General features: G+C 35.4%; 1 protein-coding gene across 1 annotated transcript; it reads right to left on the bottom strand.

Annotated features, from left to right (window-relative positions):
- Positions 1–222: 222 nt before the first annotated feature.
- LOC138341972 (uncharacterized) lies at positions 223–1,257 on the bottom strand. The gene is made up of 3 exons (XM_069294157.1): positions 1,106–1,257; positions 656–793; positions 223–496 (listed from the first exon to the last, which is right to left on the bottom strand). Exons 1-3 carry the CDS (start codon positions 1,255–1,257, stop codon positions 223–225), a joined length of 564 nt encoding a protein of 187 aa, XP_069150258.1.
- Between the last annotated feature and the right edge of the window lie 9,916 nt (positions 1,258–11,173).

The raw sequence follows: 11,173 nt of genomic DNA on the forward strand, positions 1-11,173 counted from the left end.
AAAGCATCAAAGAGTTCCCATGCTATAAATTTTCTAAACATAACAACAAAACAACAAAATCTCAAGAAAGAATATGCATACAAGTTTACCATAAGTGTAAGAATAGAGTATGTAAACATGTTAAAATTGTAGTTGGTACTACATTTAACCAAAACATGAACCTATTTAGTATACAAGTTAAATATTTTATTCTTGTTAAATTGGGCATGAAATCTTTATAAGTCATACTTTATTTGCATAATATAAACCAGTAATTGTTATAACTTCATTCTTATCAAGCAATGCATAGACATAAACAGACGAAACTTGTAACATACCCATCACAATGTCGAGAGAGCTTTCTTGTTCACCCCTAGCCTTGAGTGCATGGAAATGGTTCCTTTTTGGAGCTTCAGAACTAGGACCGCTTTGTTGATCTTGGCTATTACCCTTACCTTCAATTCTCACATTAGTACAATCTCTTACCATATGGAAACCTTTGCCACAACCATAGCAACTATTAGTCCCAAAAAGACATTCACCCTCATGTTTCTTACCACACTTACCACAAGTTGGTCTCCCTTTTGGTGGTCCACATTTCTATCCTCTTTGTTTAGGACTATAAACTTTATGAGTTATATCCTTAGAGAAACTAAAAGAGACCTAATTTGAAAACCTTTTCTTCAACTTAGGCTTGTCTTGCACATCAAGCCTACTCTTAGAAGAACCACTTTCAAACAACTTTGCCCCTTTTGCTTCCCTATTCATGTTCCCTATACGACTTTCCTCAACTTGTTGAGCATGAACAATTAAACTAGAAAGATCCATATTGTCATGAATCATGGATGCAGGATATTCTTGTTAAATCTCCTTTGACAAGCCTATTACATAACAGCTCATTGCATCCCTAACATTGGAAACAAAAGAAGAATCATATTTGAACAACTTAATGAACTTCAAGGAGTATTCTTTAACACTAATAACTCCTTGAAGAAGGTTGATGAACTCCACTACCTTAGCTTCTCTTTGCTCCCTTGGAAAGAATCTGTCAAGAAAGGCCTTTTTAAAGATATCCGAAGTCACGGGACCATCACCTAAAATCCTACCATCCTTCTACTGATTGTACCATGCCTGAGCCACATCTTTGAGTTGATAGGAAGAATGATTGTCCTTCTCAGTAGTACTCACTCTCATAGCCAATAAAATCTTATAGACCTCATCAAGGAAATCTTGGGGGTCTTCATCAACTTTTGACCCAATGTACATTGGAGCATTCATCCTCATAAAATCTCTCAGACTACTACCTGTAGTACTAGCATGTTTGATCTCACGAGGAACAACTTCTCTGTTAGCTTGAGACGTGATGGCTTAAGCTTTGGTCCATTTAGACAGGTATGTCCTCGCCTCAACATCTAGGATAGCCAGAGGATTCACCAAAACATGATCATTTGCAGCAAGTTGCACTAAAAGATCATTTCGGTTACCTTCGGGAGAAGCTCCCGCATTCGCAATGTCTTCTCCTACCTTTCTCGCATCTGTCCTTCTTATGTTCATCACCTATATATACAAGAAAGGTATTAGATGCTAAAAGATGCATAGTCTAAAAAGTCTAAAGGCACGACATAAGAGTATCAAGCAAAGAGAAGTTTCCTAATAATCCCATAGTCTCTCAGCCATAATTATGGCGCGCTTCACAACTATGAACAAGAAACTCGGTAATGTGGTTTAGTGAGACATTGATCCTAAGGATATTTCACCTCATGCTCTGATACCAAGTTTGCCACACCCGGATTCTAGAATTAGAATGCGATCGGCGTCGTTAACCTCTCAGTGGTCGCAGACAAGCCTCTTGTTAGCGTTAATCTCAATCATACAGTTCAATTTTGTGGAAAATTAAAAACTTTTAATATGCTAGATAGGTATACTTAGACGTCATACTTATGATTTATAAGAACATATGATATTCTAAAAATGTCTCACATATGCAGAAACCATCAAAGAGTGCAGGTCTAAACATAGCCAATAATAGTTAATATGCCATAAAGGTTTTATTACAATAGAATCAAAAGAGTATAATAGAAATACCGTACTTTTAAAACTACTAAAAATCTACGTAAGCTAGAATATGAAAGATAGCATCCCCGAAGATGAGAACCTATCAAGACATGGAGAAAAAAGTTCCAACCTTCATCAAACCGACATCCTTAAGCTTCAATGGCCGGAACCAAAAATTGTAGTAAATAAAAGTAATGAGGTTAGTACGCAACATGTAATAAGTATGGGTATATGCACATAACACATAGGGACATGGATGAAAAGGTATCATTTATTATTCTTTAGAAAAAATGCTAAGTCATATGAAAGTCTTCAATGCACACACCATATAACATATACAAGTAACGATTCCATCACTTAAAGCATGATTATAATCGAAGGCATATTCTCATCATCTTAACAATTCATATTCAACAAATCATATAAACATAACATACAAAATAATTACCAACAATCCCATCCCCAACCTACAAGTGCAATGGTCATGTGAAGCCCCATAACCCCCACCTAACCAAGTAGATAAGATAGGAGACCATAAGTAAAGCTTTACTTCATAAAACAATAAAACTCAATAACATATTCATTATAATACCCAACATTCACGTAAGATTAAAATGATATATCATAAACATATATCTTTCACATCATCATTTTACATAAGAACAATCCCCTAGGACATCCCTTAGAGTTAACCATTGCAATGTCTACATAGCGTCCCATACCACTACCTATACTAAGCAAAATCCTCAAGTCACCCTAGTCAACATTCATTTACTTGTCTTTCGTTTTACATGAGGGAACATATGCATTAACTGACATAAATTTTGTAAGCTAAACATGGAATTTGGTGTCTTCCCTACACGAAAAGAGGTGGTCTACAAACCAAAGTAAAACCGAACATGACATAGCTTTGCAGGTGGATCCACTAGCTAGTTTCCTATGCTGACAACATATTTTATGAACTAGGATATTTATTACAGACTCATAGTTCAACATTACATAGCAGCCTACATCTCATGAGAAACATGGTTAACCTACCTTCCCCTAGGGAAGGGACACTTCCCATATCTAGTTAATCGATGCTTAGATTAAGTCTCTTTTCTTGAAATAACGTCTTATTTGTTATTAATATTAACTTATCAAAGGTCATAGTAGATTATCTCCTTGTATAACATTATAATGACCTCTTTCAGATTAGATGATAATTGTCCTTACATTGTAACCTTTCTTTTGTGAGATTAACATTACATAATCACCTTGTGTAAAACATATAAGGGATATCATAAACTTGCATATTTGTGTTTTTCTCATGATCTCTCAATTTACATATTCATAGCCAGCATATTTACATAGTAACATCATACATACTTTTGATAACATAGCATCACAACTTATAGGATAACATAAACATCTTAGAGTAATCACAACTTTAGAAGACATACCTCTTGTTTCCAAGAACCTTATTCATTATGTGATATTCATAATAATACTTAGTGAAATACTCAATGATTTATAATCAAGAACAAATAATAGAATCATGTACAAGATCAATACATAGCATAGGAGAAGGTAAACGGGTCATAAAAGGGTTCTAACCCTAATGTTTTATCATTTTCAAAAACTACAAACAACCCATTCGAAACCATCACATAGAGAGAGATCCTGCAGCACACCTTACAAAAACATTATCAATCAATAATTCAACAATTCATGCGAAATTATATATAGAAAACGTTTACTTTTCGTTGAAAATCCTAAATCTAGGGTTAAGAAGAAAATCCATTTTTGTAGAATAAAAACCCTAGTATTTGAAGTTCTTGAAATCTTATCTTGTAAGGACCTCTTGGGGAAATGAATCCAAATAGTGGAAAATCCATACCTTATAGATGAAGAGTTTTATAAAATCTTGATTGAAAACTTCTAAACCTTTGTCCTCTTCCTTATTATTTTGTAGTTCTTCGATGGCGTTTGGAAAAGAGAGCGTTCTTGAGAGCTTAAGAGAATTTCTTTCGATTCTTATTTGGGATGTGTAATTGTAGTGTAAAACTGACCTAATATAAATATATAGACGTCCCAAGGATTACCCTAAAGACTCTCAACTTAAATTACCTCAAACGTCCCTCCTAAATTGACTACAACTTAACAGAACATTCGACTTAGACAAATTCGTGTTTGACCATGATTTTTAATTTATTAAGTTACTAATTTAATTAATTAAGTGACCTATGGTAATTACTAAAGTACCCCTAAGTTGTTAGGACCAAAACAAACCCTTTTGGACCATCCTTGTTTAGGTACTAGGATGTTTCTTAGTTAGATACTTGTCTAGTGTAAGGACATCAGTTTGACCATCTAACTTAATTAATTAAGTTTCTAATTTAATTAACTAGGTGACCTAGGGTAATAACTAAAGTACCCTTAAGTCGTTAGGAACATAACCAACCTTTGGACCATTCTAGGTTTGGTACTAGGATGTTTCTTGAACTTGTCACTCGGTTGGTGTAACCCGGTTGTGTTTTAGGTTGTCGGATACCTTGGTTAGTTATTTTTTTTAACCTAGGTTAGTTAGTTAGATAGGTCAGTTTTTGAGAGTCTAGAGTTTGTTATGGAGTTAGGCCTCACATAGAGGGACATGTTCTCACGTCTACCCCTAACTACCCTAACCAAATTCAGTTAGGGTGGTCGTATGGTCCCTTTGTAGTTTATATATGTGCTTACACATGTGTTTCTTTGAATTTCCTAACTAAATATTCTTGAAGGTTCGTTTGGAATGTTTACTTATTGTCCCAAGGATCCTTACTATGTCCTTGGGTACTTATTAATCAACATGATCATTTTAAGTGATCATGTTCTGTGATACCTAGGTTAGACACTTATGTGCCTCGTATCTAATGTGTTAAGTTATGAACAAATACTTTAAGCTTAGGGTATTATCATTGCAGGTAAAATTCTCAAACAAATTCAGATTATATTTTATGTACTAGTGTATATATATAGAAATTGGATAAGACCCTTAAGCCAATATTCTATGAAATGCCCAATATATCTGAATATTTGGCATTGGAATGCCCATGTATCCCAATACCTATTATTAATACATAATTGTCTCTTTATTAGACATGTACACTTTTTGGAAACATTATTTTAAGCATTATTAAATATATTAAGCTCTATTCTAAGTCATGGCAATTCTGGATTATTACATAACATGACAACAAGGATTTCTAAAGGGATCTCCTCATAAGAAAGGTTATCCTTCACGCCAAGGCTAACACCTTTAAAATCTAAGTCGTGTCGTACAGCCTAACATAGGTGTGATAGAGTCTTAATACTATTTATTAGTCCAATGTTAAATAGTATAGGCTATTTAAGAGGTTTAAGAACCAAAACGTCCATGACGTACATGAAGTTGGTTGAAAGAGATATTAGTGTGCCTTAGCCGGGTACGACTCCCCAAACACAAAACAAAGGGCCCTTAAGAAGGACCCATGTAGTGTAATGCAACACTGAATGCAGTTTGCATCAACGGGATAGAAGACGGTCCGTGTGTGGATCGATGGGGTGTGGATGCCACCGTCGTCCCACACTTAGGCTGGTGGAGAAGGTCCCTTCACCCGCTCAACCTCTGAGCTTATCGATGGAGTGCATAGGTGAAGGCTACAGTCCGTGTTAGGATCAACAAGGCATCGATGCCATCATCATCCCACACTTAAATAACTTGAGGAAGCCTTCTCCGGCACAGTCTGTCACCAAGACAATGGAGTGCATGAAAGAAGGGGGATTGTCCGTCGACTCACAGACGGACCATCGATCGGGGTTTCATTTGTGAGGGTCGAGTTATCTTCTAAATTTAAGTTAGTCTTATTTAAATAATTAAGTCGTTTAGGGGTTAGTTAGGTATTAAAGGAATACTAATTAATTTGATTAAGTGCCACTATAAAAACCCTCGACCTTCATTAACCTATAGACAACTCTCAAATAAATTCTCTTCCTTCCCTCTTACTTCTCTCTCTATATAAACTCACCATTGAAGACTAGCAAGGACTAGTGTTTGGGGGATGTAAAGGGAGGAATTCACCATCAAATTGTTGACAAACGTTAAGGTATGAGTCCTATTCACCTTTGAGACTCTTTCCTCAAAGGGTTCTTACAGATTTAGATTCCAAAGTTAAGTATTCTTATGGGTTTCATTCAATTACAAAATTGAAGTAATGAATTGAGTTTTAAATTATTTATTAGGGTTATATTGAGCATATTAACATGTAATTCAACTTGTTTATGATAATTATTGTTGGTATGGTCTAAATTTAAAAATATGATCATTTATTCCTAACCATAGTTAGTGGTCTTGACCTATATTGTATTGTGATCATTCAATTGAGTTGGATGTTGATTTGATTACAATCCTATGGTGTTATTATAATTTAATTAAGATAAATTATAGTAATATCATGCTAGTTCTTGAGATGTGATTTAGGTTATGAATTATAATGTGAAATTAGCCTATCTATCTTAACTCAATTATGATCTAAAGATGAATTGGGTTATAAACATGCAATTGGCGTTGTTATTATATTGGTTATCATTGTGTGGTGATGTTACTCCAAAAGTTGGGTTGAGTTATGACCTTGATGATAGACTATGATGAAGACGTGGTAACTCTTAGAATTTCTATCTTTATTTCCAATTGTAATTTATTGTTGTTAAGTCATGATTTTTCATTGGAGTATGTCTTACACTAGGATAATAGGGTGGTCTAATGTTTAATTGAAATGTCTTGACTATATTGTGAGGTTGATTGAGGTTTATGTGATATAAGGATGGTTAGAACTATCAATGTGCCTTAATATGCTATGAAATGTTAATGTGTTCACCTAACTTACATCAATTATGATGAAAGGGTTAGATACTATGTCCTAAATTAATCTATTATTGATAACGAAATGCTTTAATACATTTCAAAATGGGACTCTAGCTTAGTACCGAGTGAATTAAATAGAAGAGTGTCCCTTTCTACATAGGGAAGGTAGGAATACTACGTTACTCTTGAGATTGGAGACTATAACGAATGGCGCATAAAGAGGGTCCCAACTAAATCTCCTAGTTCTTGAACTATGTTGCCACCATAAGAATACTTGTTAGTGGATCAATGTAGTTGCTATGTTTCATGTTCTGGTACTACTTTAGAAACAAGTATGCCTTCTTTGGGTGTTGAGTTTTATTACACCGATTCCAGAGTAGCTCATGTGGTCTATGTCGGTTAGGGAAAGATGTTCCCAAAATGTAAAATGAATTAAAGGACTTGAACTCTAACTTTGATAGCCTAAGGGGTCTGGCTTAGTCTAGGTAGGGGTATCGGACCCTACCTAAACATTGCGCTAGTTAACCTTGAGGAGTTTCTCAAGAGGAGGTTCTTATATGTGTTTATGCTATTAATATAGGATGTACTTATGATGACCATGTCACATTTATGATACTATATGTTGATTAGTTCATTTATGAATATGCCTTGGGTTATAAAGTTAATATATGATGAAATGTAAACCTAAAAGCCATGTTATGTAAAGTTTGATATTGGTCATGTTTTCTTGTTGTGGATACTTTATTGAGTAAGTGTATGGGACTTTGCTTGGTCATTTCAGTTTTTGACTTAATAAGGACTTGTGAATAGTGTTCTCTTGCTAATTATGATATGTGTGACTCTTATTCATTCTTGTGATATTATTCCTTGATGTTAGGGTTGTAGTAAATCATGGTTTCAGGTATGTTGGTATAAGTATTACTTATTGAGATAGTAAGCATGTTTGGTTGATTGATATGACTTACTTGACTTTGCATTAAGTCCCTAAAAGGGTAAAATGGCATGTATTGACAAATAGTCCTTTTAGCATGTTTTCCTTGTATATATGCATAAGATCTCATACTTAGTACATGTGGAGTACTAACCCCATTTTCTACTCTTTTCCCAAACATTTTAGGTTCCGGTCGTTGAATAGTTTTGAAGGCGACATTGTTAAAGGGTGGGATTCTTCCTTTTATCATAGTAGGGTAGGTCCTTAACACTTGAGGAAAATGCCATCATCTAGCTTACAGATTTTGTTATGAGCCTATTCACTCTACCATTCCTTTCCTTTTAATTGAATATTGTACTTTCATGTAACATATACATGGTCTTGTTGAATTAATGTAAGGGTTATGCCAATATTGTGATATTCGTTTAGATTGTATGAGATGAGAAAATCATGGAGACTATTTGTATATTTTACATATGCGTATGTGCAATAAAAGATGAAGGCTATGTAACCTTCAAATATGAATGGTCTTTGTATACTCGATATGAAATTTTAGATTTTTTTGCATTTTTCAACCTATTAATGTAATGACATGAACTAACAGGCTAGTCTTAGTCCTTGAAAAGGACTATGACGCTGGTTACGTCTAGGGGGTAAACCCGGATGAGACAAACTTGGTATCAAAGCATGAGTCTAAAATATCATTGAGTTATGTCTCTATCTCTGCCATGTCCATGTAGATTCGTATTCATAATTTTAAAGTGCACAACACTTATGAGTAGGAACCTATATGATGCTTAGGAATCACTCTCTTTCTTGGAAATCTTATATCGTGCCATTAGAGTAGACATATGGTGTGCTTTTAAATCTTATATTATTGTTGTGCTTATAGGAAGCATGAACACTAGAAGGAATGCGAATCGAAGACTTGAGGAGGAAGTTGTTAATGCGGGAGCTCCTCCCTGTGATAAGCAAGTTCCTCCATTTGAATAAGATGCTAATGTGGAGCAAACCCCGACTAACCATTCACTTATGACGGAGGCTGAGATGAGGACTATTCTTGTTTGAATGGCCCAAGCCATGACTACCCAAGCACAAGCCGCGACGGTTCAAGCCCAAGCTATGAAGGTCCAAGCTAATAGGGATATTTCTCCCCATCCTCATCAACAAGTTACTTCTATGGATTCTCATCTAAGGGACTTCTCTCGAATTAACCCTCCTATTTTCTATGGGTATAAGATTTATGAATACCCATATGAATTTATCAATGAGTTCTACAAGACATTATATTCTATAGGGGTGTCTTCAAGTGAGAAGGCTGAGTTGCCCACATACCAACTCAAGGATGTGGCCCTAGTCGTATGACTTTATGTAGTTTACCCCATCTTGATGAAGCCAAGAAGGACCTAGCAAGGAAATTACATAGGTTGGCTAGGTTAGGGGTGAGGTTGGAGAGTTGTCCGGATGGGCGTGCTATAGCTCTTCATAACTCAGAGTCATCTTTAGTGGTTGAGGTGAAGTCAAAACAACAACTTGATCTAGCCTTAATGGAATTTAAAGAATCGGTTCTCTGCAAGTTGAATGAATCATTCTCTTTAGAGGGGGATGGTGTGTTAAGTTACCGAACGAGATTATGTTTTCCCGATGCAGATAGGTGAAGGATCAGGTCTTAAAAGAAGCACATGTGTGCTGCTACTCTATTAAATCAGGGTCGACAAAAATGTATCATGACCTAAAGGAGATATAGTGGTGGGAAGGTCTAAAGAGGGACTTAGCGGTGTTTGTCGTTATGTGTCTGAATAGCCAAAAAGTAAAGGTCGAACACCTAAAGTTGGGTGGGTTATTACAAGAGATCCAAATTCCTACTTGGAAGTGGGAATACATCAATATGGACTTTGTAGTAAGTTTACCTTGGACCAAAAAGTCCTTTGATTCCATATCGGTGGTTGTGGATCGATTGACTATGTCCGCTTGCGTTATTCCTGTATAGTCTTCATATTCGGTGAAAGATTATGAAAGATTCTTCCTGGATGAGATTGTGTGCTGCCATGGCATTCCGTTATCCATCATATCGGATTGGGGCACACAATTTACATCTAGATTTTGCAAATCGTTACAAAAGGGTTAGGTACTACCGTAAAGCTGAGTACCACTTATTATCCCCAAATGGATGGTCAAGTGGAGCGTAAAATACAAACCCTTGAAGATATGCTTAGGGAGTGCATTATTGATTTTAAAGGCAGTTGTGATAGGCATTTTCCTTTGGTGGAGCTTGCCTACAATAATAGTTTTCGTACATCCATTTCCTTGGCTCTCTGTGAAGCCTTGTATGAAAGAAGGTGTAGGTATCCTATTGGATGGTTTAAAGTTAGTGAGCGATCGCTTCTTTGTCCCGAGTTTATTTATAAGACATTGGAAAAGGTTCATACATAAGGAACTAGTTGCAAAAGGCCTATAGTCAGCAAAAGTCTTATGGAGATCATAAGAGAAGGGATTTGGAGTTTGAAGAAGATGATAAGGTGTATTTGGAAATTTAACCTATGAAAGGGGTGGGTAGATTTCGCAAGAAAGGTATATTGAGTCCTCATTATGTGGGTCCCTATAAAATCTTGAAATTGGTTTGTAAGGTTTGATACGAATTGAAACTTCCTAGTGAATTGGCTTCGGTTCATCCGATTTTCCATGTTTCCATGTTGGAAAAGTGTATCGGTGATCCCAAGTCCATTTTTTCTTTTTAAGGGTCTTGGTGTCAAGGATAACCTCTCTAATAAGAAAGTTCCGGGTCAAATTCTTAATAGGCAAGTCAAGAAGTTGAGTAATAAAGAGGTAGTTTCCGTAAAGGTTTTATGGAAAAATCACCTAGTTGAGGGTGCAACATGGGAGGCTGAGGCCGACATGATGTCCCGTTACCATAATTTGTTTAGAATTAAGGTTATTCATTCATTTTAAAAATATAATATGACTATAAATTGATCTTTAATTATTTTTGGGTGAAGTTTTGCAAATTATGCATTTTTGAAAAATTTAAAGCGAAGTTACTGTAGTATTGCTCATAAAAAACATGAAATTTTGCTCTTTTTTAGCTTGTTTTGAGTTATGTTGTGAATTCTGATATGCTAGATTTTTATGAAATGATAACTAGCATCTTTTTAAGTTAAACTTTGTTCTAATCGACTCTTGTCATGAATGTTGAGCTCATAAGTATTGTGAGAAGGAAATTTCTCATGATGAAGTGTTTTGAGCCTTATGTGTGGTAATATGAGTTTTGATATTTTCCTTGTTGAAATGAAATAATTTATGTTTATTTGATACTGTTGATTGGTTGGGATGCTAGTCTTGAGTCTATT

This window comes from Solanum lycopersicum, chromosome 2 (genome assembly GCF_036512215.1).
Source record: "Solanum lycopersicum chromosome 2, SLM_r2.1".
Lineage (NCBI taxonomy): Eukaryota > Viridiplantae > Streptophyta > Magnoliopsida > Solanales > Solanaceae > Solanum > Solanum lycopersicum.